At 47.5% G+C, this 27,557-nt stretch overlaps 2 protein-coding genes across 4 annotated transcripts in view; one reads left to right on the top strand and one right to left on the bottom strand.

Moving 5' to 3' along the window:
• The window catches only part of NGEF (neuronal guanine nucleotide exchange factor), a 127,078-nt gene extending 125,644 nt beyond the window's left edge, over positions 1 to 1,434 (bottom strand). For 2 of the 3 annotated variants that reach the window (XR_015161494.1, XM_086394205.1), the window contains exon 1: positions 1,224 to 1,373. The gene's annotated coding sequence lies outside the window, so the exon portion shown is untranslated. Of the gene's footprint in view, positions 1 to 1,223 lie in introns of all 3 variants that reach the window. The other variant, XM_086394206.1, reaches the window with a different exon arrangement.
• Positions 1,412 to 27,552, top strand: NEU2 (neuraminidase 2). Its single transcript, XM_086394209.1, has 3 exons — positions 1,412 to 1,584; positions 23,723 to 23,927; positions 25,300 to 27,552. The coding sequence occupies exons 2-3, from the start codon at positions 23,727 to 23,729 to the stop codon at positions 26,236 to 26,238; spliced, it is 1,140 nt and encodes a 379-aa protein (XP_086250335.1). The 5' UTR covers positions 1,412 to 1,584; positions 23,723 to 23,726; the 3' UTR covers positions 26,239 to 27,552.
• The last annotated feature ends 5 nt before the right edge of the window (positions 27,553 to 27,557 follow it).

Below are 27,557 nucleotides of genomic sequence, written 5' to 3'. Positions count from 1 at the left end.
AGCGACTTAGCAGCAGTGTGTGTCTATTAATCCCCAATTCAGCCCTCCCCTTCCTTTCCCCTTTGGTATAACCATAAGCTTGTTTTCTATTAATATTTCTGTGGGTCTATTTCTATTTCGTACATATGTTCATTTGTATCATTTGTTTTAGATTTCACATATGAGCAATATCATATGATATTTGTCTCTCTGGGCTTACTTCACATAGTATGATAACTTCATGATCCATCCACGTTGCTGCAAATGACCACCCAAAACTTTAAATCAAGTTTGAAAAGAACAGTCTCCCATTGATTGGCGCATCCGAGAAACCTGTGTCCCCAGATGTTTGAATTGCACCAGGCTCTGGCTGGATGCCCGCCAGGAGTGCAAGTTCAGCAGGTGGGAGACTGGGGCCTCTGAGATGGGCCCCTGAGCAGCAGGTGCGGAGGCAGGGAGCAGCCTTGCAGACAGCGCTCCCCTCACCGCTGTGACTTCCGTCCCCCGCGTGTGCTCCCTGACCCTGAGACTCGAGCCACGGGCACGGAGTCATCTCAGTTTGTTTAGCCTTCACAGTTTACATGTACATTTATTTTTAGGGCTGGAGCCACGGGCATGTGACCCACGCAGTCACAGGAGACTCTGGCCTTAGAAGGACCCCTCACTTAGTTTAACGCTCTGCAATTGCAGTTCTTAATCATGTTAACATGCTTAATTCTTTTAATTCTTAGTAATGCTTGATCAAAGTGAAAGTCGCTCAGTCATGTCTGACTCTTTGCGACCCCATGGACTATACAGTCCGTGGAATTCTCCAGGCCAGAATACTGGAGCAGATAGCCTTTCCCTTCTCCAGGGGCTCTTCCCAACCCAGGGATCGAACCCAGGTCAAGGGGCTCCCTTAATCATTTCTCACGGGGCCCCACAACTTCTGCAGCCAGTCATGTTCATTATCTCACTAGTTCTGAAGACTTCACAGGAGAGGAGCCTGGTAGGAATTATTACCCCAATTCCCTGGTGGTGAAACTGAGTCCCAGAGGGGAGAATGGTGAAGCCAGGGCGAGTGAGAGACCCAAGGCTGTTTTCTCTCTTGAAGCTCCTTCTAGATGAAGGGTAAGTGGGCTTGCCTCTCCCTTCACTCACCTGCCTGGGGTCTTGCCTATGCTGCCCTGGCCGCAGCTTTCCATCCCATTTTATTACCAAAAAAAAAAAACAAAACAAAACACTCAAACCATTTGCTCACCTACCAGTGAGGAGCTCCCAGGGGTTAGAGCCCCACGGACGGCTCTAGTTCTCCTATCCTGTGTCCTGTCGGGGTCTCAGAGCAGGGACGTGTTCTTGGACTCCTCCGCTCTCCGAGAACCTGAAGCCAGAGATGCTGACCTCTGCCGACAGGGCTCCCCGTGAAGCATTCCTGACCTTCAGACTCGCCTGGCCGTGTGCTGGCCCCGTGCCCGTGACAATCACTTCCTGCCTGGGTGTTTACCTTCCTGCGCCTGTGGGCCCAGCCAGGGTGGCGGCCCCACACCTGAACCAGAGGCCGTGCAGGAGGGAAGGTGCTGCCCACGGTGAAGGCCAGGAGCAGCTGGTGCTGCAACCGGGCACAAGGTAAGCCTGGTGGTCCCGTGACACCTGGTCCCCCAGCCCACAGTCTTGGCCAGGCAACCCCAAAAGGCAGCTCCAGCTAAGACTTGCAAAAGGTTGCACGTGACATCATGATTCAGCTCAATCCCTTCCAGGCAGGGACACTCGCTGCCTCGTGCCGGACCTTCCTCTGTTACTGTTACTATTGCTGTTGCTGTCGCTAATAGCTACCTTCTATTTGCTGAGAGTCCCCTGGACTGTAAGGCGATCAAACCAGTCAATCCTAAAGGAAATCAGTCCTGAATATTCCTTGGAAGGACTGATGCTGAAGCTGAAGCTCCAATACTTTGGCCACCTGATGGGAAGAGCCAACTTGGGAAAGACCCTGATGCTGGGGAAGATTGAAGGCAAAAGGAGAAGGGGATGACAGAGGATGAGATGGTTGGATGGCATCAACGACTCGATGGACATGAGTTTGAGCAAGCTTTGGGAGTTGGTGATGGACAGGGAAGCTTGGCATGCTGCAGTCCATGGGTTAGCAAAGAGTCAGACACAACTGAGCGACTGAACAACAGCCTTCTATTCAGTGACAGGTCCTGGGCTAAGTACTTTTCTTTTTTGCTGCCCTGGGTCTTAACTTCGGCCCATGGGATCTTCATTGCCATGTGTGGGATTTTAATCGTTGTGTGTGGAATCTAGTTCCCTGACCAGGGGTTGAACCTGGGCCCCCTGCTTTGTGAGTGCAGAGCCTTAACCACCTGGGAAGTCCCTGGGCTAAGTACTTTACACAATTGTTTTATGTAATCCTTGTGCTAGCTCTGTGAGCAGAGAATTATGCCCATTTTAAAGACATGGAAACAAAGGCCCAGAGAAGCTGATCATCTGGCCCACAGCCACACAGCTAGTAAGATGGGAATCCAGGATTCAAACCCCATCTAATCAGTACCAAAACCTGGGCTCTGAACCACTGCCATCATCTGTCACATTTAATTGCCATCATGTCCATTTTTAAGTTAAACTCAAATCAGCCATTGTATTAGCTATCTTTTGCTGGCAACAAACTAACCTAAGATGAGGTGGCTTGAAGCAGTGAGCATTTGCTGTCTCACGGTTTCTGTGAACCAGGAGTCAGAGCATGGCTTGGATGGGTCCTCTGCTCAGTGTCCCTCACAGGCTGCAATCCATGTGCCAGTGGGCTGGGGACCGCATCTCAAGCTCCCCTGGGTAGGATCTCCCTTCACGTTCAAGAGCTTGTTGGCAGCATTCAGTTCCTGCTGGCTCTTGAACTTGAGGGTCTCAGCTCCTCACTAACTGTGGACCCGAAGCCCCCATAAAGGCCCCTCCTCTGTGGCAGCTTGTCTCCAGGGTGGGTAACAGAGTCCAAGAAGACAGAAGTCGTAGGCTTTGTAGCCTACTCACACACAAGTAACATCCCTTCACTCTCACAATATTCTACTCACTGGGAGGAAGTCATCAGGTACAGCCCATGTTCAGAGGTAGGGGGGTCACACAGAGGCATGAATCCTAAGATAATGGAATTGCTGAGGGCAGGCTTTGAAAGCTGTCTATGACAGCCCTCTGATTACTATGAAATTATGGTTTCAGTTTTTCCTCTGAAAGCTAAATAGACTTGGTCTTTTATCCATCCATCCACCCACCCACCCATCCATCTAATCACTCATCCATCCATCCATCAACCTACCTATAGACCCACTTATCAATTCACCCACCCACCTACCCACCCATCCATCCATCCACACACCCTTTCATTCATTCAACAAACATTTGAGCAGGACACTATAAACCAAATCCCATATTAGGCTCGGCAGATACCAGAATGAATGAAATTATTCCTTCTGCCCCTCACTGTCCTCAATGACCAAAGGTTCCCAGTGGAGCTTTCACATGTGTGGGGTCTGGGGGATTGTCTGTTGTTCAGGAGGATCCGTTTTCTTTCCTTCATCCGCCACCCTCCTGAGAGTCCTCATCCTCCAGCTCTCTCTCCATCACTGTCTCATGCATTCAGAAAACCTATTTTAAGCTCCTCCTAAGTACACAGTGTTATGATGGCAGGCGCACGCATGTTCGTGAGTGAGAGTGTACCTGGAGACCTGATTTTCTTGGCTGTCTTCTTCCCCTCTTTCTCATTGTTCTGTTTTCCTGTCTCCCCTAGGTCCTAAGGGAGGCCAGGCCCTCCGTGTTTTGGAGACACTTCTTCCTTGCCACACAAACACAGAACCCAGCTCAGAGGTGCCTGCAGTCCTGCTGGTGGGGGGCCTGGTGGGGCAAGGGCGGTGGGGCAGGAATTAGCGCCACACTCCCAGGAGGGCAGGGCCAGAGGGCACAAGAGAAATGTGGGCCCTGGCTTCACCTGCCCATGGACCCTGTCTCCTGCCCCTGCCTCCCAGGGTCCAGGGTTGGGTGAGCAAACTCCGAGAAGAGGGCCTATGGGATGCTGTCTGGAGTTGCCAAGCAGATGCCTAGAGGGGGATGGAGTTCTGAGTCTTCTATACAGGAGAGCATTCATTTCACACATTGATGAGCACCTAGGGGGTGCAGGTACTTGCCCTAGGCACTGGGGCTATTGCTGGAAGCCCCTCAAAAATGGATCCAGGTTCTTTTTTCCTCCTCCACTGCATCTCCCTGCTTCAGAATAGACCCCATCAACTCTCACCTGTACCACTGCCACATCCTTTAAACAGATCTCCTGGCTTCAGTCTCTCCCAGTTCCTCCCAGTCCTCTCCACCGCATCTGCTCAGCATGCCATGCGAGTCTGCAGATACAGTCCTGAACCTGTCACTTCCCTGCTCCAAAACATTTTATATAACCTCACAGTCTCCTGCAGAATCCTTCTAGAAATGTTCTCTTGACATGCCATTTCCGTCTCTCTTTCATACACACACACGCACACACGCCTATATCCTTTGTTTTACTTAGGCGGGACCACAGTATGTACATATTGCTCTGTATCTATTTCTTGGTAGTTTTCCAAGTCAACACACTTTAAATTCTTCATTCTTTTTTTAATTGTCCACTGCTCTACTGTGGAAGTATTTGGAATAAAACTGAAGTGTCATAGATTGAATGTGTCCCCACTCCCAGCTTGAATTTGTATGTTGAAAACAATTCCTCGATGTGATGATATAGAAGATGGGGTCTGTGGGAGGTGCTGAGGTTCTGAGGGTTCTACCAATGAGGAACACAAGTGTCCTTAAAAAGGGATCCCAGACAGCTCACTTGCCACTTCCACTGTGTGAGATCCAGAGAGACGTGCATCTATGAACCAGGAGGAGGGCTCTAGTGCATGTAAGTCACTTCAATCATGTCTGACTCTTTGCAACCTTATGGACTGTAGCCCGCCAGGCTCTTCTGTCCATTGGGATTCTCCAGGCAAGAATACTGGAATGGGCTGCCATGCCCTCCTCCAGGGGATCTTCCTGACCCAGAGTAAAAACCTGCATCTCTTCGTCTCCTGCAACAGCAGGCGGGCTCTTTACCACTAGCGCCACCTGGGAAGCCCAAGAGAGTTCTCACTAGACATCAAACCTACCAGTATCTTGATCTTGAACATCCCAGCCTCCAGAACAGCGAGAAATAAATTTCTGTTTCTTATAAGCACCTCAGTCTATGCTGTACAGAAAGCCTGAATGGACTAAGACATTGAGAAATCCCTTTCAAACTGGGATGCCCTTGACTAGAGCTTTTGTGGTATTTTCTGGGCAATCAGTGCAGTTCAGTCGTTCAGTCGTGTCCGACTCTTTGGGACCCCATGGACTGCAGCACACCAGGCCTCCCTGTCCATCACCAACACCTGGAGCTTGGTCAAACTCATGTCCATCGAGTTGGTGATGCCATCCAACCATCTCATCCTCTGTCATCACCTTCTCTTCCTGCCTTCAATCTTTCCCAGCATCAGGGTCTTTTCCCATAAGTCAGTTCTTTGAATCAGGTGGCCAAAGTTTTGGAGTCTCAGCTTCAGCATCAGTCCTTCCAATGAATATTCAGGACTGATTTCCTTTAGGATGGACTGGTTGGATCTCCTCACAGTTCAAGGGACTCTCAAGAGTCCTCTCCAACACCACAGTTCAAAAGCATCAATTCTTCAGCACTCAGCTTTCTTTATAGTTCAACTCTTACATCTATACATGACTACTGGAAACACCATAGATTTTACTAGACGGACTTTTGTTGGTAAAGGAATGTCTCTGCTTTTTAATATGCTGTCTAGGTTGGTCATAGCTTTTCTTCCAAGGAGCAAGCGTCTTTTAATTTCATGGCTGCAGTCAGCATCTGCACTGATTTTGAAGCGCCCCCAAAATAAAGTCTCCCACTATTTCCATTGTTTCCCCATCTATTTGCCATGAAGTGATGGGACTGGATGTCATTTTAGTTTTCTAAATGTTGAGTTTTAAGTCAACTTTTCCACTCTCCTCTTTCATTTTCATCAAGCAGCTCTTTAGTTCTTCTTCACTTTCTGCCATAAGGGTGGTGTCATCTGTATATCTGAGATTATTGATATCTCTCCTGGCAATCTTGATTCCAGCTTGTGCTTCATCTAGCCCAGCACTTCACATGATGCACTCTGCATGTAAGTTAAATAAGCAGGGTGACAATATACACCCTTGATGTACTCCTTTCCCGATTTGGAACCAGTCAGTTGTTCCATGTCAAGTTCTAACTGTTGCTTCTTGACCTGCATATAGATTTCTTAGGAGGCAGGTCAGGTGGTCTGGTATTCCCATCTCTTGAAGAATTTCCCACAGATTGTTGTGATTCACACACTCAAAGGCTTTGGCATAGTCAATAAAGCAGAAGTAGATGTTTTTCTGGAACTCTCTTGCTTTTTCGATGATCCAGTGGGTGCTGGCAATTTGATCTCTGGTTCCTCTCCCTTCTCTAAATCCAGCTTCAACATCTGGAAGTTCTTGGTTCATGTACCTTTGAAGCCTGGGTTGGAGAATTTTGAGCAATACTTTCCTAGCAGATGAGATTAGTGCAATTGTGCAGTAGCATGAACATTCTTTGGCATTGCCTTTCTTTCAGATTGGAATGAAAACTGACCTTTTCCAGTCCTGTGGCCACTGCTGAGTTTTCCGAATTTGCTGGCATATTGAGTGCAACACTTTCATAGCATCATCTTTTAGGATTTGAAATAGCTCACCTGGAATTCCATCACCTCCACTAGCTTTGTTCATAGTGATGCTTCCTAAGGCCCATTTGACTTTGCATTCCAGGATGTCTGGCTCCAGGTGGGCGATCACACCATTGTGGTTATCTGGGTCATGAAGATTTTTTGTATAGTTCTTCCGTGTATTCTTGCCACCTCTTGTTGATATCTTCTGCTTCTGTTCAGATCAGATCAGATCAGTCGCTCTTTGCGACCCCATGAATCGCAGCACGCCAGGCCTCCCTGTCCATCACCAACTCCTGGAGTTCACTGAGACTCACGTCCATCGAGTCAGTGATGCCATCCAGCCATCTCATCCTCTGTTGTCCCCTTCTCCTCCTGCCCCCAGTCCCTCCCAGCATCAGAGTCTTTTCCAATGAGTCAACTCTTCGCATGAGGTGGCCAAAGTACTGGAGCTTCAGCTTCGTATTTCTGCTCATCTTTGCATGATTTCTGGGCAACAATTTTTGGTACATCATTCATGGATTTAATAATCATAAACCAATTATTTTAAAGTAGTTGTTATAATTGTTCACTAGCAGAAGTTGAATATTCAAGTGTAGTAAGTTTAATTCATTGTAAGAGGATTTCTTTTAAGATTAATAAGTTACTGTATTGAGTTTGCTGTTGGAGGTGGGTAAGGGAGAGGCAGTTAAAAGGTTGAGGTTAAAAAAAATGTTGTGGTTATTTTAAAAAATATTTGAAGTATATAGAGGTGAGCAGCCAGTTCTGGTCAAGAAAAAGAAATGAGCTGAAGCAGGAATTATTATTATAATATTTATTGACTGCACCCAGGCCAGGTTTTGTTCTAAGCACCTTACTTGAATTATCTTGTTTGGTCATCATTAAAATCCTATGATGAGAAGGCCAGACATGTAGACATTAAATATTAGTAGCTTTTCCGAGGAGAAGGCAATGGCACCCACTCCAGTACTCTTGCCTGGAAAATCCCATGGATGGAGGAGTCTGGTAGGCTGTGGTCCATGGGGTCGTAAGAGTTGGACATGACTGAGTGACTTCACTTTCACTTTTCACTTTCATGCATTAGAGAAGGAAATGGCAACCCATTCCAGTGTTCTTGCCTGGAGAATCCAAGGGGCGGGGGAGCCTGGTGGGCTGATGTCTGTGGGGTCTCACAGAGTCAAACACGACTGAATTGACTTAGCAGCAGCAGCTTGTCCAAGATCCCATGAAATTTCCTAGACACACAGAAATGCTGAAAAAAATATAAAATCATATATATGTGATATAAATATATATTTGGTCCCAAGAGCAAGAAACATAAATAATCTTTCATCTCCAGTGCCTTAAATAAATTATTCTTAAGTCATTCTATATCTACCTCAGATATATAATTTTTTAGTGACTATTACTTCCATGGCCAGAGATATGTTTGTCTTTTAATTTAACAGCTATGAGGGGATAAGAGTCAAAGCCTTTGGACCTGAACACAGCAAGAAGTTTAGAGAGAAATTATGGCTCAGAAGTTTTTTTAAAATGTACAGGCCACGAATAGAAATAAAATCCTCTAGAAACTGAGGATAATTTGGTTTTGCACAGGTAGCCCAAACTTTCAGCACTCACAGAGAACAGAAAGTGTAAGATAGAAACTGAGAAAGACCGTTGAGAAACAGTGAACCCTTGAGACTTACACAGGGACACCTAGGGAAGGCACTCACAATCTGGGGCACTAGTGGGAACAGCTCCACCACCACACCCAAAAGATCATTCCCATTGAGGGTGAGCTCACACACAAAAACTATAAAATATTTGGGGAAGTCCAATATGAAGGAAAGTATCCCACAACAATAAGGGAGTTGACCCACGAGGAAATGGAAGTACTAGAATAGAAAACACTTAAAAAATAAGTATCCTTAGGTGCTTAAAGAGATAATGGAATAAAATCTATAAAACAAGAATAAGAAATCATGTTTTTAAAGTTAAGATGTTACTTTTTAGATCAGTTTTAGGTTCACAGCAAGATCCAGGGGAAAGTACAGAAAGTTCCCATATGCCTTTTGGCCCCCACACATGCACAGCCTCCCCATTATCAACATTCCCACCCCTGCCCCCAGAGCACGACCTCTGTTATCATTGATGAACCTGCACTCACATGTCATAATCACACCCAAGTGCATAGTTTACATTATAGTTCACCTTTGATTTGGTATAGGCTTAGACAAATGGATAATGACATATGTCCATCATATGATATCATGCAGAGTATTTTCACTGCCCTAAAAATCATCCATGCCTCTCCCATTCATTACCTACCCCTGTTCCCGTGAGATCTGGCAACCACTGGACTTTTTACTGTCTCCCTAATCTGCCTTTTCCCAAATGTCACATAGTTGGAATTATACAGTACATAGCCTTTTCAGACTGGCTGCTTTCACTTAGTAATATATATTTAAGGTCCCTCCATGTCTTTTCAAAGGCTTGTTGGTTCATTTCTTTTTAGTGCTGAGGAAATTAATTTTTTTAAAAAAGTGAATTCAAAGAACTAAGTAGAAATCACAGAAATAAAAAACATTGCATTTAAAAAAATCTTAGCTAGACACGATTTTAGATTTAGTAATTTGGAAGGTATATCTGAGAAAATCACACAGAATAAAGCACCAGGAGGCAAAGAGATGAAAAATGTGAAAAATAAGTCAAAAGACATTTGGTGACTAAATCAAGAAAACTCAATTTGCATTTAATAGGCTGTTCTGAAGGAGAGAAGAGAGGGTGGGGAAAAAGGCAACACTCAAAGCATGAATGACTGAGAGATTTTTCAGAACTGAAGAAAGACACACGTTCTGAGTTTGAAAAAGTGTGCTGAGTCCTAGACGAGGTAAATAAATTCACAGCTGGACAAGCCATACTGGGACCGCAGAACATTAAATATAGAGGAGAATCATGAAAGCCAGCAGAGAGAAAACAGACTACATTCAAAGCCCTGATGGCCCTGCCAAGCCAGGTGCCACCCCCACTCCCTGTCTCCATACAAGCCCATCTCCGGGCACCCTCTCCCACCTTCTCCAAGGGAGGAACCCCCTGGGTGCTCTGTGCTCGCCTGCTGAGATGTTCCAGCTCCACCTTGTACATTTCACTCCTCCTGGCCCAGGCCAGGCCCAGGAAGTCTCCAAGCCTCCTCCTGTCCTCGCCTCTCCCCTCCCCTTCATCACTGCCACCATCACAGTCTGCCTGACACCACCACTGGCCTCTGTTCCCTGTGGGCTCAGCTTGTTTCCCCACATAAATAATAAGCCCTCGGAGCTCTGGGAGCATCTCTGTGGTCTTCCTCTCCATCTCCTGTCCAAGTAAGCGTGGTGTTGGCCACACAAGATGTGTTGAACAAATACTTTTGAACACGTCATCAGTTGGTCCTTTGGAGCCAAATGTAAGCTGAATTTGCATGCTGAGTCAAGTCCATTTTTACAGGTTCTTTAGGCCCTTTTGAAAGCTTATTTCCCTACTTGATGATCTGGCCAGAATGAAGTTAATAAGCATTATCCAGCAACATTTAAAGCCTTTCACTTTATTATTTACCATTATTTTTAACCTAATAATAAAATTCATGTGTGCCTGAAAGAGTACAAAGAAGTAAATAAACATCATTTGTCATCCTCCTGGTCAACATTAAATACTGAAAATATTTATTTATTCATTCTACATTCAACAGACATTTACTAAATATCTATTTTATTCCAAGTACCATGCTAAGCTTTGGCAGTGTAGCAATACATATTTTTTCATAGGGTTTTTGTTTATTTTTAATGTTAATTTGAGTAGACGATATACACCTTTACAAAAGTGGGATCCTACCTTATCTACTGTCATGTATCCTATTTTCTATACTTTACACCATCCCAGCATTTTCTCACACATTGTCTAGTCTTCAAAGCATGATTTTAATTAATTGGTGCCTTGGGCTTCCCTGGTGGCTCAGTGGTAAAGAATCTACCTGCCCGTGCAAGAGACGAAGGTTTAATCCCTGGGTCGACAAGATCGCCTGGAGAAGGAAATGGCAACTCCAGAATTCTTGCCTGGAGAATCCCATGGACAGAAGGGCCTGGTGGGCTACAGTCATGAGGTAGCAAGAGTCATATGTGACCGAGTGACTAAACGGCAATGTCCCATTTTATTGATACGTCCCAGTTTCTGCAGTGAATCATTACTCCTGCACTTAACCCACTTTAAAAGCACCCTTTCTGCAGCCCAGTGAATTAGCAGGAGGAAAACAAGACGGTAAAGGCATCCACTTAAAGGGGATTCATGGACGTCCGGTGGAGAGTGAGTCAGAGCTGCAGGTGGGAGTTCACTGGGCCTTCACGTGGGCTGGATTTTAGGTGGGGCTTTCAAAGATAAACTTTGAAGCCAGGTGACTGTGTCTTTGAGAACTAATGAGAGGCTAGACCAGAGCAGGGACAAGAGGGCCCAGAACCATCATCCAGGGGGAGCTGACCTCCCGGGAGAGAGGTGACAAGGCATGTCTGCACTTGACTCTGAGCTACAGATGCTGAGAAAGGACTGTGTCCAGAGGAGGAAGGGGGAACACGTTATGGAGACTGCCCTCACCCTGGGTCTAGACTGAGGCAAGAAATGCACTTTGAACTGAATGGGGCTGCCTTTTGACGTTTCTAATTCCTGCAGCCTCCCCCACATGGTTATGAACTGGGCTGATAAGGGTTCTATCTTTTGGCTGTGGGCCAGCAAATGACTCATCGTCACGGCCCATGGAGCCTTAGGCTTGGTTGTGGTGGGCACACAAGGAAAGGGCTCCTTGTCTGGCACTGGCGTCTAGTGGGTCCCTGCCATATGCAGATGCTGGGCTGAGAGATGTGGATGACTCTTCACGTGTAATCCTCACATCGTCGGCTCTGCCTGGGAAGGTGGCACCAGCCATTCACTCGACTGATGGAAAGCACCGATGGCTCATCAGTGATGCATCAGAAATGCTCTTTGTCTAAAGATTCTTTTTCACTGGAGTCTGGTTTGTTTACAGTGTTGTGTGAGTTTCAGGTGTGGAGCGAAGTGACTCGGTTACATATTTACATATATCCATCATTTTCAGATACTTTTCCCATATAGGTTATTACAGAGGACTCAGTAGGGTTCCCTGTGCTATGCAGGAGGTCCTTATTACTTATCTATTTTATAAATTATATGCAGAGATGATGCTGTGAAAGTGCTGCACTCAATATGCCAGCAAATTTGGGAAACTCAGCAGTGGCCACAGGACTGGAAAAGGTCAGTTTTCATTCCATCCCAAGGAAAGACAGTGCCAAAGAATGTTCAGACTACCACACAATTGCATTCATCTCACACGCTAACAAAGTAATGCTTAAAATTCTCCAAGCCAGGCTTCAAAAGTACATGAACCAAGAACTTCCAGATGTTGAAGCTGGATTTAGAGAAGGCAGAGGAACCAGAGATCAAATTGCCAACATCCATTGGATCATCGAAAAAGCAAGAGAGTTCCAGAAAAACATCTACTTCTTCTTTATTGACTATGCCAAAGCCTTTGAGTGTGTGGATCACAATAAACTGTGGAAAATTCTGAAAGAGATGGGAATACCAGACCACCTGACCTGCCTCTTGAGAAGTTTGTATGCAGGTCAGAAAGCAACAGTTAGAACTGGACATGGAACAACAAACTGGTTCCAAATAGGAAAAGGAGTACGTCAAGGCTGTATATTGTCACCCTGCTTATTTAACTTATATGCAGAGTACATCATGAGAAATGCTGGGCTGAAGGAAGCACAGCTGGAATCAAGATTGCCGGGAGAAATATCAATAACCTCAGATATGCAAATGACACCACCCTTATGGCAGAAAGCGAAGAAGAACTAAAGAGCCTCTTGATGAAAGTGAAAGAGGAGAGTGAAAAAGTTGGCTTAAAACTCAACATTCAGAAAACTGAGATCATGGCATCCGGTCCCATCACTTCATGGGAAATTCATGGGGAAACAATGGAAACAATGACAGACTTTACTGTTTTGGGCTCCAAAATCACGGCAGATGGTGACTGCATCCATGAAATAAAAAGACGCTTGCTCCTTGGAAGAAAAGCTATGACCAACCTAGACAGCACATTAAAAAGCAGAGACATTACTTTGTCAGCAAAGGTGCATCTAGTAAAAGCTATGGTTTTTCCAGTGGTTGTGTACAGATGTGAGAGTTGGACTATAAAGAAGGCTGAGGACCAAAGAACTGATGCTTTTGAACTGTGGTGTTGGAGAAGACTCTTGAGAGTCCCTTGGACTGCAAGGAGATCCAACCAGTCCATCCTAAAGGAAATCAGTCCTGAATATTCATTGGAAGGACTGATGCTGAAGCTGAAACTCCAATACTTTGGTCACCTGATGCGAAGAACTGACTCATTGGAAAAGACCCTGATGCTGGGAAAGATTGAAGGCAGGAGGAGAAGGGGACGACAGAGGATGACATAGTTGGATGGCATCCCCGACTCTATGGACATGAGTTTGAGTAAGCTCTGAGAGTTGGTGAACGACAGGGAAACCTGATGTGCTGCAATCCACGGGGTCAAAAAGAGTTGGACATGACTGAACGACTGAACTGAACTGATTAGTATATATTTGTATTTTTATATATTTTATATGAAGTTTATATATTATATCTATATATATCTATTTTTAAGTGGCCTCCTAGGCGCTAATGGTAAAGAACCCACCTGCCAATTCAGGAGGCAGGAGCTGTGAAAGTTGCTCAGTCGTGTCTGACTCTTTGCCACCCCATGGGCTGTTCAGTCCTTGGAATTCTCCAGGCCGGAATACTGGAGTGGGTAGCCATTACCTTCTCCAGGGAATCTTCCCAACCCAGGGATTGAACCCAGGTCTCCCACATTGTAGGCAGATTCTTTACTGTCTGAGTCAGCCAGGAAGCCCAAGAATACTGGAGTGGGTAGCCTATCCCTTCTCCAGCAGATCTTCCCAACCCAGGAATCAAATGGGTCTCCTGCATTCTTTACCAATTGTAGATTCTTTATCAACTGAACTACCAAGGGACAAGAGACATGGGTTCAATTGCTGGGTCTGGAAGATCCACATGGACAGAGGAGCCTGGCAGGCTACAGTCCATGGAGTCAGACACAAGTGAAGTGACTTAATACATACATAGTTTATATACTTTATATTTTATATATAGTAGCATGTATATCGGAGAAGGCAATGGCACCCCACTCCAGTACTCTCGCCTGGAAAATCCCATGGATGGAGGAGCCTGGTGGGCTGCAGTCCATGGGGTCGCTAAGTCAGACACGGCTAAGCGACTTCACTTTCACTTTTCCCTTTCATGCATTGGAGAAGGAAATGGCAACCCACTCCAGTGTTCTTGCCTGGAGAATCCCAGGGACGGGGGAGCCTGGTGGGCTGCCGTCTATGGGGTCGCACAGAGTCGGACACGACTGAAGCGACTTAGCAGCAGCAGCAGCAGCAGCAGCAGCATGTATATGTCAATCCCAATCTCCCAATTTATCCCTCTCTGCTCCCTCACACCCTGGAAACCATAAGCTTGTGCTCTACGTTTGTAACTCTATTTTGTATTTGTTTTGTGGATAAGATCATTTGTACCCTTTTAAAAAATATTTTACTTATAAGCAATATCATAGGATACTTGTCTTTCTCTGTCTGACTTCACGTGGTCTGATAATCTCTAGGTACATCCAGAAACACTTTGGATTCTGGGTGGTAGTAGCCCACGAGGTGTCTGGTCTGCACTCATGCGGCTTGGAGCCCCCTGTGTTATTTTTGCTTTAATTTTTCAGAGGAGGAAACTGAGGTCCCAAGAGGTCAAGAAGTCCCACTCACCCACCTGCAGAGCCCGCAGGGGAGCTGTGTCCTCCCAAGCTCCAGCCCCTCCGTTTCCCTGTTGCTGCCCTTCCAGACCCTCCCGGGCCCTGGTTTCATTCAAGGGGCGAGCTTGGCTCAGGCTTCCTGTGGCTCATTCTGATTCAGCAAGACTGTGGAGCGAACTAGGCAGATTGCTTCCTGACGCATGAGAGGCAGCATCCTAATTAGGTCAAGGCTGGGCCTGCACACCAGGAGCAGGTGAGTGGGCGGAGAGGTCCCGGCCTCCTGTAGGTGTTTATAGGCATGAGCTCGACAGAGGCAGCCTTGAGGCTCCAGGTGAGGCTGGAGGATACGAGAGCTGCCCTGTTCTAGAAGCTGGGTCCCCACGGCCTCTGCTCACACCCCTGACCTCCCACCCAGATCCTTGGGATCCAAATTGGAACACGCTCCTCAAGGCACGACTTTCTCAACGAGTTGATCCACCTGTTTCTTTGTTGGCATAAGTCAGAGCTCTTCTGTACCAGGTAATCATGGAGTGAGGGTGGGATTCTTGGGGATGCTGAAGGCCATGGTGATTTTAAAGATCTGGCCAGCTCATGGCCCCTCAACCCCTAGATAATGGTATCCACTCTGTTCTCAGGGTGTCCAGAGGACATATCAGACGGAAAACGTGGGGAGAAGGCTCATCTCAGGAGAGCCCCTAATTCTGCCCATGATTTATCGATGGTCTGAACTTGCAGATCGATGCTCAGTGGCGGGGGTGTGGAGAGATGTCCTCTCATTTTGGGATGGGAATCCTGGCAAGCTGGACCTGAGCAGAGGTGTTGGGTCCTCTGGAAGTGGGGTCTTTTTAGGGAGAGGCTGCCCAAGCTTCAGGCTCCTGCCCCACTGCCTGGCTCTGCCACTGTTGTTGGCAGACAAGGCGCCCACAGCTGCCTGCTTTGGAGAGAGGCATTATTTCAATGTGGTAGCCAGGGGCAAATGTTCCACCCCAACCTGCCCCAAGGTCAAGGCTCTTCCTCCGGGAAGGCTGCAGGGTCCTCTCTCCTGCTCCCCAGATTTACTGGCTCTCATTGTTCTGGGCTCCCGGAGGGCAGGGACTAGGACCTATCCGTTCACCTGTTTCTTGGCACACAGAAGGGGCACAGTGTGGATTTATAAACTGTGAAAGCATCTTCTGAAAGTGGGCAGGTGAATGCTGGGGACGGGGCCCCTGGATCTGGATGGTGCCTGTGAGGTTGTGTTCCCAGCGGGAGAGGAAGAGAGGCAGGCAGGGATCCTCCACTGCTGGCCTTTTTCTGAGCAAGGCTTTCAGGCCTCAGAATCCTGACTGTATGTCTTTTGCTGGGCAGTCCCAGTGGTTAGGGCTGCAGGTTCTGGAATCCAGCAGACCCAAATCCACCCGCTGCCTCCCTGATCTACTTCTCAGCATCCCTGCTTCTGAGATGCCATGTGGAGACAAGTGAGTGTCAGTTATAAGATGTTTTTCTCTGGGCTCAACGCCCACAAGGCCACAAACTGCAGCAGCTGCTGTAGCCTCAGGTGGGACTTTCTGAATCGCTGCTCTGCCTCTATTTTTGACTTCTGAAATGGCAGCTTCTTGAAGTTCAACCGTCGAACACTGTCATCTCTCTGATTGTCTGATGCCACGGGTCAGACTGGGTTGTACTGAGGACCTTCCCCTCCCCCAGGAGTCAGGTCCTTGTTCAGCCCCCTCCCTGGAGACGGCAGGACCATGAGATACCCCTACAGCTCCCTTCTTGCCAGGTGGGGAGACTACCCAGGGAGGTGGATTTTTATCCAAAGATGCACATAGCTCAGTTGGTAAAGAATCTACCTGCAATGCAGGAGACCCTGGTTCGATTCCTGGGTTGCAGAGATCTGCTGGAGAAGGGTTAGGCTGCCCATCCCAGTATTGCTGGTAAAGAATTCTCCTGCAATGAGGGAGACCTGGGTTCGAACCCTGGTTTGGGAAGATCCCTTGGGAAGGGAAAGGCTACCCACTTCAGTACTCTGGCCTGGAACATTCCATGGACAGTATAGTCCACGGGGTCTCAGAGTAAGATATGACTGAGCAACTTTCATTTTCACTTTTTTTCACACACCTCTTAGGAGTGGACCTACCACCAGATTCTGAATTTTTGACTGCTGATTCAGTTCTTTTCCCACTAGGCCAACTGGTGTTCGCTGCTAGTTTGGAGCCAGAAGGGGGTCCAGTGGGCCAGCTAACTACATGAGGCATCACTGGAAATGTCATGAAATGCAGGGAGATGGCGTTTTCCAGAATTCCTCTTGGAGGCAGTATTGCATGGGGTTAGAAGTGTTTTTAGCTCCAGCTCAGACACTGGAGGGTTGAGTGAACTTGGTTTCCCCATCTGTACAATGGGATGATAATAGTGTCTATGTCATGGGGATGTCGTGGGGATTAAATGAATGGATAGCTGTAATTTGTATTGTAAGCAGCAGAGTCTGTAGATACAATTTACAAAACATTTAAAAATTATTGTAGGGTACTTAAAGAGTGTCTAGCACTTTGGAAGAGCCACTGAAGTATCTGCTGTTATTATTATGAAGACGTTTGGGAACTGGTGTTGCTGGTGGGTGTGAGTGTTTGGGCCCACACTGAGTGCCCGCAATGCAGGAGACCCTGGTTCGATTCCTGGGTTGCAGAGATCTGCTGGAGAAGGGTTAGGCTGCCCATCCCAGTATTGCTGGTAAAGAATTCTCCTGCAATGAGGGAGACCTGGGTTCGAACCCTGGTTTGGGAAGATCCCTTGGGAAGGGAAAGGCTACCCACTTCAGTACTCAGTAGAGGAGAATTCTTAAGCAGACACTGGGGTCCCCTTTTTCCTCCCCACTCCCCTGTCCTGTGCCAGGGCACATACATGCTCAGTCTGACTCTTTGCAAGACTGTAGCAGACTGTAGCCCTCCAGGTTCCTCTGTTCATGGAGTTTTCCAGGCAAGAATACTGGAGTGAGTTGCCACTGCCTACTCCAGGGAATCTTCCTAGCCCAGGGATCAAACCCATCTCTTGCATTGACAGGTGGATTCTTTACCACTAGTGCCACCTGGGAAGCCCCGTCCTGTGCCAGCTTTGGTTCTGAGTACACACATGACAAATACTTACACCGGCAGCCCATAGGGGCTGGAGTTAGCATGTATCCACAGGCTTTCCACTGCACGTCAACATCTCTCACACAGGGGCGTCATTGTCAGCCGCACAAGTTCTACAGTACAAGGCATTTGTGGGCATTTGTGAGGTCACACAAGGCTGTCCTTGTCAGGCCCTTGGACAGGTTTCAGCCCTAGTGATGACTATTTGGTTTGGGGCAATAATAATAACCCACTCATCCCTGCTAGAACACAAACTTCATAAGGCTGGGATCTCTGTTTCATCCACGAAGCATCCCAAGTTTCTGGAACAATGCAGGCACAAGGTAGAAACACAATACAGTTTTGCAATATGGATGAATCGATTTGTCCCCGCCCTACAGGAGATTGGGGTCCGAAAGAGGAACCTGGCAAACAGTCACAGAGGCTATGGAAATCAGTTCAGACCACTTTAAACGGGGACACGCTCAACTCCTCCCCAGTTTGCTCTCCCAATCCTATTCATTCTACTGCTTGCCCTCTCTTACCTGGAAAATAACAGACTCACTTTCTGTCCCTTTCCCCCTGAAGCTCAGAGGGATTTCCTAAAAAGTAAATCAGGTAAGATCCTCCTTCATCTAAAGCAGTTTGAAATCTTACCATTGCCTCCAGCCTGAAGTCCAGCTCCAATGACCAATAAGCACATGCAGAAGTGCTCAACATCATTAGCCATCATTGTATCAAATGCCAATCAAAACCACAGTCGGGAACCACTTCACCCCCTCTGGCATGGCTGTTATTTAAAAAAACACAATAGCCAGTGTTGATGAGGACGTGGAGGCATTAGAATCTTAATGCATTGCTTGTAGGAATGTAAAGTGGTGCAGCTGGTGTGGGAACAGTCTGGCAGCTCCTCAAAAAGTTAAACACAGAATTACCATCCAACCCAGCAATTCCTCTCCTAGGTAAACACCTAAGAGCTTAAACAAACCCTTGATCGATTTTCTAGAGGACACTGTTGAACTGCATCTTTCTACGCTATTTTCATTTCTATTTTTAATTATATTTCTTTCCCATCTAGGTTTCTTAATAAAATTTCAACTTAGCAACACCATTATGTATTACAAGCCCCGTTCTCTTGGACTGCCCTTTGCAGGTCTGGATTTTATGATGAAGACTGTCCTTCCACCCATGTTTAGGCAATCACATATCCAAGCAATAATATGCATAATGGATTGAGTAAAATAATGATAGATTATATTTCTTTCTCAAAAACGTTGAATTAAGTTTTACATAGATGATACATGTACATGGTAGAGAAAATGCAAGCAATCGTAAAGCGCAGACAGAATGAAAACTGCAATCACAGAAAACTAACCAACCTGATCACATGGACCACAGCTTTGTCTAACTCAGTGAAACTAAGCCATGCCATGTAGGGCCACCCAAGATGGACGGGTCATGGTGGGGAGTTCTGACAAAACATGGTCCACTGGAGAAGGGCATGGCAAACCACTTCTGTCTTTTTACCTTGAGAACCCCATGAATAATATGAAAAGGCAAAAGGATATGACACTGAAAGATGAACTCCCCAGGTCGGTAGGCGACCAATATGTTACTGGAGAAGAGTGGAGAAATAACTACAGAAAAATGAAGAGACGGAACCAAAGCAAAAACAACACCCACTTGTGGATGTGACTCGTGATGGATCTGAAGTCCAAGGCTGTAAAGAACGATATTGCATAAAAACCTGGAATGTTAAGTCCATGAATCAAGGTAAATTGGAAGTGATCAAACAGGAGATGGCAAGAGTGAACCTCAACATTCTAGGAATCAGCGAACTGAAATGGACTGGAACGGGTGCATTTAACTCAGATGATCGTTGCATCTACTACTGTGGGCAAGAATCCCTTAGAAGAAATGGAGTGTCTCTCATAGTCAACAAAAGAGTCCGAAATGCAATACATGGGTACAATCTCAAAAGCAACAGAATTATCTCTGTTCATTTCCAAGGCAAACCATTTAATACCACAGTAATCCAAGTCTATGCCCACCAACCACTAACGCCAAAGAAGCTGAACGGTTCTATGATGACTGACAAGACCTTCTAGAATTAACACCAAAAAACAGATGTCCTTTTTATCATAGAGGACTGGAATGCAAAACTAGGAAGTCAGGAAATACCTGGAGTAACAGGCAAATTTGGCCTTAGAGAAACAAAATGAAGCAGGGAAAAGGCTAACAGAGTTTTGCCAACAGAACACACTGGTCATAGCAAACACCCTCTTCCAACAACACAAAAGATGACACTACATGGACATCACCAGATGGTCAATACTGAAATCAGATTCATTATATTCTTTGCAACAGAAGCTCTATATAGTCAGCAAAAACGAGACTGGGAGCTGACTGTGGCTCAGATCATGAACTCCTTATTGCAAAATTCAGACTAAAATTGAAGAAAGTAGGGAAAACCACTAGACCATTCAGATATGACCTAAATCAAATCTCTCACAATTTATACAGTGGAAATGACAAATAGATTCAAGGGATTAGATCTGATAGACAGATCTATGCCTGAAGAACTGCGGATGGAGGTTTCTAGCATTGTGCAGGAGGTGTGATCAAAACCATTCCCAAGAAAAAGAAATGCAAAAAGGCAAAATGGTTGTCTGAAGAGGCCTTACAAATAGCTGCGAAAAGAATAGAAGCAAAAGGCAAAGGAGAAAAGGAAAGATACATCCATCTGAATGCAGAGTTCCAAAGAATAGCAAGGAGAGATAACGAAAACCTTCCTAATTGATCAATGAGAAGAAACAGAGGAACACAGTAGAATGGGAAAGACTAGAGGTCTCTTCAAGAAAAGTAGAGATACCAAGGGAACATTTCATGCAAAGATGGGCTCAATGAAGGACAGAAATTGTAGGGACCTAAGAGAAGCAGAAGATGTTAAGAAGAGGTGACAAGAATACACAGAAGAACTATACAAAAAAGATCTGAATGACCCAGATAACCACAATTGTGTGTTCACCCACCTAGAGCCAGACATCCTGGAGTGTGAAGTCAAGCAGGCCTTAGGAAACATCACTAATAACAAAACTAGTGGAGGTGATGTAATTCCAGCTGAGCTATTTCAGATCCTAAAAGATGATGCTGTGAAGGTGCTGCACTCATTATACCAGCAAATTTGGAAAACTCACCAGTGGCCACAGGACTGGAAAAGGTCTGTTTTCATTTCAATCCCAAAGAAAGGCAATGCCAACGAATGCTCAAACTACCGCAAAATGTACTCATCTCACACGCTAGTAAAGTAAGTCTCAAAATTTTCCAAGCCAGGCTTCAACTGTACATGTACCGAGAACTTCCAGATGTTCAAGCTAGACTTAGAGAAGGCAGAGGAACCAAAGATCAAATTGCCAACATCCGTTGGATCACAGAAAAGCAAGCAAGAGAATTCCATAAAAACATCTTCTGCTTCATTGACTAGGCTAAAGCCTTTGACTGTGTAGATCACAACAGACTGCAGAAAATTCTTAAAGAGATGGGAATACCAGACTGCTTTTACTTGCCTCCTGAGAAATCTGTATGCAGGTCAAGAAGTAACAGTTAGAACTGGACATGGAATGACATACTGGTTCAAAATTGGAAAAGGAGTACATCAAGGCTGTATATCGTTCAGTTCAGTTAGTTCAGTCGCTCAGCCGTGTCCGACTCTTTGAGACCCCATGAATCGCAGCACGACAGGCCTCCCTGTCCATTATGAACTCCCAGAGTTCACTCAGACTCACGTCCATCGAGTCAGTGATGCCATCTAGCCATCTCATTCTCTGTCGTCCCCTTCTCCTCCTGCCCCCAATTCCTCCCAGCATCAGAGCCTTTTCCAATGAGTCAACTCTTCGCATGAGGTGGCCAAAGTACTGGAGTTTCAGCTTTAGCATCATTCCTTCCAAAGAAATCCCAGGGCTGATCTCCTTCAGAATGGACTGGTTGGATCTCCTTGCAGTCCAAGGGACTCTCAAGAGTCTCCTCCAACACCACAGTTCAAAAGCATCAATTCTTCAGTGCTCAGCTTTCTTCACAGTCCAACTCTCACATCCATACATGACCACTGGAAAAACCATAGCCTTGACTAGACGGACCTTTGTTGGCAAAGTAATATCTCTGGTTTTCAATATGCTATCTAGGTTGGTCATAACTTTCCTTCCAAGGAGTAAGCGTCTTTTAATTTCATGGCTGCAGTCACCATCTGCAGTGATTTTGGAGCCCAAAAAAATAAAGTCTGACAGTGTTTCCACTGTTTCCCCATCTATTTCCCATGAAGTGATGGGACCAGATGCCATGATTTTCGTTTTCTGAATGTTGAGCTTTAAGCCAACTTTTTCACTCTCCTCTTTCACTTTCATCAAGAGGCTTTTGAGTTCCTCTTCACTTTCTGCCATAAGGGTGGTGTCATCTGCATATCTGAGGTTATTGATATTTCTCCCGGCGATCTGGATTCCAGCTTGTGCTTCTTCCAGCCCAGCGTTTCTCATGATGTACTCTGCATAGAAGTTAAATAAACAGGGTGACAATATACGTACTCCTTTTCCTATTTGGAACCAGTCTGTTGTTCCATGTCCAATTCTAGCTGTTGCTTCCTGACCTGCATATAGGTTTCTCAAGAGGCAGGTCAGGTGGTCTGGTATTCCCATCTCTTTCAGAATTTTCCACAGTTTATTGTGATCCACAGAGTCGAAAGCTTTGGCATAGTCAATAAAGCAGAAATAGATGTTTTTCTGGAACTTTCTTGCTTTTTCCATTACCCTGCTTATTTAACTTATATGCAGAACACATCATGTAAAATGCTGGGCTGGATGAAGCACTAGCTGGAATCAAGATTTCTGGGAGAAATATCAATAACCTCAGATATGCAGATGATATCAGCCTTATGGCAGAAAGCAAAGAGGAACTAAAGAGCTTCTTGATGAAAGAAGGCATGTGGGATCTCAGCTCCCTGACCAGAAATTGAAACTGCACTGTCTGTATTGGAAGGCAAAGTAGCAACCACGGGACCACCAGGAAACTTCCTAATATGTTTATTTGTTGACTTTTTATTTCTGCCTTCATGGCATGTGGGATCTTAGTTCCCTGACCAGGGATCGAACCTGTGCCCCGCATAGTGGAATCATGGAATCTTAGCCACTAGACCACCAGGGAAGACCCCTGAAATGCTTGTTTTTAAGTTTCATTTTCTTGTCACTGTGGAGGATCCCTTGAGCCTGAATGAGCTGTCAGGGGCCTCTCTGTTCCATTCCCAATGCCCTGCCCCATCCCCAGGGTCGGAGTCCACATGGAGGGGCAACTGGGCCTCAGCCTCAGCAACCTGGAGAGGAGAACCTTAAGAATCAAGGCTTCCCCCCACCCCCTTGGGCTTCCCTGGTGGCTCGGATGGTCAAGAATCTGCTTGCAATGCAGGAGAACTGGATTCTATCCCTGGGTCAGGGAGATCCCTTGAAGAAGGGACTGGCTACCCACCCCAGTATTCTTGCCTGGAGAATTCCATGCACAGAGGAGCTTGCTGGGCTACAGTCCACAGTGTTGCAAAGAGCTGGACACGACTAAGCCACTAAGACTTTCACTTTCCACACCCTCTCCCGCCCCTCCTTTTTTTCAAAGACAACTTTCTGGGGCTCTGGATTTATCTAAAGCTCACATATGTCAGTTTTTGGCGGCTGGACAGTTGCAGAATGCCACTCAGCCCTCCTCCCATCCCACCAGAGGTTCAGCGTTTGATTAAGAATATGCTGGATCTGGCAAAAGTAGTTGCAGGTTATCACAAATCTGTCATAAGGAGGTAAAAATACAGCACAAAATACACTTTTCCAAGTAGTCGTTCCTAACATCTCATGGACAGAGGTGCTGCCAGACTCCATGGGAGGAGATGAGAGTGAGGGAACAGGGGCTTGGTGGGTAATAATGGGGGATAAACCCTGTGTGGGAGGGGGACAGGCCCCCAGCATGGTTGGCTGGCTCGAGGGGTGAGCTGCACCTGCCTGGGAGGGCAGCTCTGGCGCATCTCAGGACCGGACTGCCAGGGACTCATCTTCGCTTCCTGTGTGCTCTTCCAGCGCCATGGCATCCTGCCCCGTCCTGCAGAGGGAGAGGGTATTCCAGTCGGGAGCCCACGTCTACAGGATCCCGGCTCTGCTCTACCTGCCTCAGCAGAAGACCCTGCTGGCCTTTGTGGAAGAGCGGACGAGCAAGAAGGACGAGCATGCCAAGCTCATAGTCCTGCGCAGGGGAAGCTACAGCGCGTCCACCCGCCAGGTCCAGGTAAGGCCGGACAGGAGTACTGCCGCTCTGCTGGGCATACAGGGGCCAGCCCATGCTTAGGTGGCTGAGGTCTGGGGGCCAGAGGGCTCAAGGACCCATCAGGGATGGACACAGAAGGTATCCCCCAGTGATCGCCCGGATCTCACATGGGTTCATTCAGAACAAGTTCGGCTGGCCTGGCAGCATCTGCTTTGGTACAAGTCAGTCAGGGAAACTGGTTTTGGAAAGATTCCCCTACATCCTTGAGCTGCTGAGGGAAGACCAGCTCAGCATCACCTGCCTGGGGGACAGTTCATCCTCTGAGTAAAATTAACCTGGGGTGGGTGGTTGGGGCAATTGCTTGGGTCCTGAAGTTCCAGCATGTAGATAAGTAATTTTGATGAAGATCCCCAAGGCTGGCTTATCAGATATGAAGGATTTAATATTGTTAGTATCTTAACTGTGTGGTCATTGTTCCTTGTAGTTGCTTAGAGCATGGGTTTGAAGCAGAGGGACCTGGGTTCATGTCCCAGTTCCATGGCTAACCAGAAGTACGGCCTTGGGAGGCTCATCTACCTTACCTTAAACTTCTCAGTCTGCAGATGGAGGGTGGAGGTAGTACTACCTGTGCCCCAGGAGTGAGAGGTTAGGGTTAGATAAGACCATGGGTGTTAGACCCTTGGCACATGTCTGCCCTTAGACTCACTCACTGGGGGATGGTTATTAAGTAATAGGAGCTTCCATGCTAGTGGTAAAGAACCTGCCTGCCAGTGCAGGAGACATAAGGGATGCCAGTTTGATCCCTGGGTTAGGAAGATCGCCTGGAGGAGGGCATGGCTACCCACTCCAGTGTTCTTGCTTTAATGAACAGGGATAGACAGCAAAGCAGCAGCATCTATGACAGAGACTCGGGGACTATGGAAGCTCACTGAGTCCTAGGGTCATGGTGCTACCCCCAGCAGACTGCATTAATTGAGTATGATGTATAAAAGATGGGAGGTGATTGTCACGCTCGGTCTCACCCTGGCAGACCGTTGGTTATTCCTAAGGCTTTGATTTTCAAGAAGGGGAAGCTGGATGGAGCTGTTAAGTTGAAGGATCCAGGATGGAGCTGGGCAGGGCTGGTGCCCGAAGCATCTTTGTCTTGAGGTCTAGCACGTCATGGGTGCCCTGGATGGGTGCTGGAGGGATTGGGTGGGGTTGGGCCATCTTGCAGGGAGTGAGGCGGAGCCCTGGCTCGCACTCTGGGAAGTGTTGTGAGGGTGAGTGAACGCTAGACCAAGAGTTCTCCTCCATGACCCCTCATGCTAACTCGCCCGCCCCCAGAGTGCCCCCCTTGCCACGGTAACTGGCCCTCTCCGGGCTGTGCTTCTCCTCCTCTCCTCTCCCGCAGTGGCACTCACAGGAGGCAGTTTCCCAAGCCCAGCTGGAGGGCCACCGGTCCATGAACCCAAGCCCCCTGTATGACGAGGCCACAGGCACCGTTTTCCTCTTCTTCATCGCCATCCCTGGGCAGGTGTCAGAGCATCACCAGCTTCAGACCAGGGTCAACGTGACCCGGCTGTGCCAGGTCACCAGCCCAGACCACGGCAAGTCCTGGAGCCCTCCCACCGACCTCACCGACTCCGTCATTGCCTCAGCCCACAAGGACTGGGCCACGTTCGCGGTGGGCCCCGGGCACTGCCTGCAGCTGAGCAATCCGACGCGGACCCTGGTGGTGCCAGCTTACGCTTACCGTAGCCACTGCTCCCTGAAGGCGCCTTCCCCCTCTGCCTTCTGCTTGGTCAGCCACGACCATGGGCGCTCGTGGGCGAGAGGGAGCTTCGTGGCCCAGGGCACACTGGAGTGCCAGGTGGCCGAAGTCAGGGATGGGCAACAGAGGGTGGTGTATCTGAATTCGAGGAGCCCCCTCCGAGCCAGGGTCCAGGCCCAGAGCGCCAACAACGGCCTAGATTTCAAGGAGACTCAGCAGGTGAAGAAGCTGGTGGAGCCCCCCCACGGCTGCCAAGGGAGCATCGTCAGCTTCCCCAGCCCCCACGCAGGCTCCGAACCCCTGGACTGGTGGCTGCTCTACACCCACCCGACTGACCCGCGGCAGAGATCCAACCTGGGCGTGTACCTCAACCGGTGGCCCCCCGCGCCCACAACCTGGTCGGAGCCCACCCTACTGGCCCCTGGCAGCTGCGCTTACTCAGACCTGCAGAGCATGGGCACCGGCCCTGACGGGTCACCCCAGTTTGGGTGTCTGTATGAATCGGATGATTACAAGGAGATTGTCTTTGTCATGTTCACCCTGCAGCAAGCCTTCCCAGCTGCGTTTTTGCTGCAGTGAGCAGCAAGCCCGCTGGGTGCTGCCCACGAGGGCTTTGCCCACCAAGGGGCTTGTGGTTCTCTTCTGCCCAGGCCCTTCTGGCCTGGGGAGGCCGCCTCTTGCTTCCCTCTGTTGGACGTGTGATCAAAAGGGTGCCTAGTGTGTGTCTGCCGCTGGGCTCCTTTCCTCCTCTGTTGTCTCAGCCTCCCCAGAGGATTCTATTTTCAGCCCAGCAACTGAAGGAACCTGGCTTCTTGGGGGCCCTGGGGACAGCCTGCAGGTTTGCTGCAGGTCTTCATGAATTATCTAGTCCAGCCCATTTCTCCTTAGCTCCTCACGTTCCTGGGCACAGGCTGGGACAGAGATGCAAATTAGCAGAGACGTGTGTGCACATTTGTGTGTCTGCGTGTGTCTCTCTGTGTGTTCTCAATGCTTTAGAGCAGGGACCGTGAGCACAGCTTTGCAAGGAGGTTAGGCAGGGTCTAGGAAAAGTAAGCTGGCTTATATTTTTGTGTAAGTTTCCCAGGGCTGCTATAAAAAAGTACCACCAACTTAGTGGCTTAAAACAACAGAAAATCACTCTCTCACAGTTTCCGAGGCTAAAAGCCACAAATCAAGGTGTCCACAGGGCTGTGCTCCCCCCAAGGGAGGATGGGGCACATCCTTCCCTGTCTCGTCCAGAAGCCCAGGCCTCCCTTGGCTCGTGGGTGCATCACTTTCGGGTCTGCCTCCATCTTCCCATAGCCCTCACCTCCTTCCTCTCTGCTTTCTCTTCTGTATCTTTTAAGGACACTTAGGGCCCACCTGGACAATCCAGGATGACCCTTCACTTAACTATATCTGCAAAGACTCTTTTCCAAATAATGTCACATTTACAGCTATGTTTTTCCAGTAGTCATGTACGGATGTGAGAGCTGGACCATAAAGAAGGCTGGGCACTGAAAAACTGATGCTTTCAAATTGTGGTGTTGGAGAAGACTCTTGAGAGTCCCTGGGACTGCAAGGAGATCAAACCAGTCAGTCCTAAAGGAAATCAACCCTGAATATTCATTGGAAGGACTTATGCTGAAGCTTTAATACTTTGGCCACCTGATGGGAAGAGCCAACTCATTGGAAAAGACCCTGATACTGCAAAAGATTTAGGGCAGGAGGAGAAGGGGGTGGCAGAGGATGAGATGGTTGGATGGCATCATCGACTCAATGTACATGATTTTGAGCAACTCTGGGAGATAGTGGAGGACAGAGAAGCCTGGCATGCTGCAGTCCATGAGATCACAAAGAGTCGGATACAACTTAGTGACTAAAACCCCAACAACAAAAACCCCAATACAAAAAGTTTA

Source organism: Bos grunniens, chromosome 3, assembly GCF_055505025.1.
Source record: "Bos grunniens cultivar Pamir isolate PY7600 chromosome 3, Bosgru_T2T1.0, whole genome shotgun sequence".
NCBI classification, from domain to species: Eukaryota; Metazoa; Chordata; class Mammalia; order Artiodactyla; family Bovidae; genus Bos; species Bos grunniens.
The sequence above is the reverse complement of the archived record's forward strand: the minus strand, read 5'-3'. Positions and strand labels throughout refer to the sequence as shown.

Excerpts from the sequence above, each read along its gene's own strand:
- NEU2 (XM_086394209.1), top strand. The coding sequence starts at position 23,727 with ATGGCATCCTGCCCCGTCCTGCAGAGGGAGAGGGTATTCCAGTCGGGA. Across the intron at positions 23,928-25,299 it reads CGTCCACCCGCCAGGTCCAG|TGGCACTCACAGGAGGCAGT; the intron begins GTAAGGCCGGAC and ends CCTCTCCCGCAG.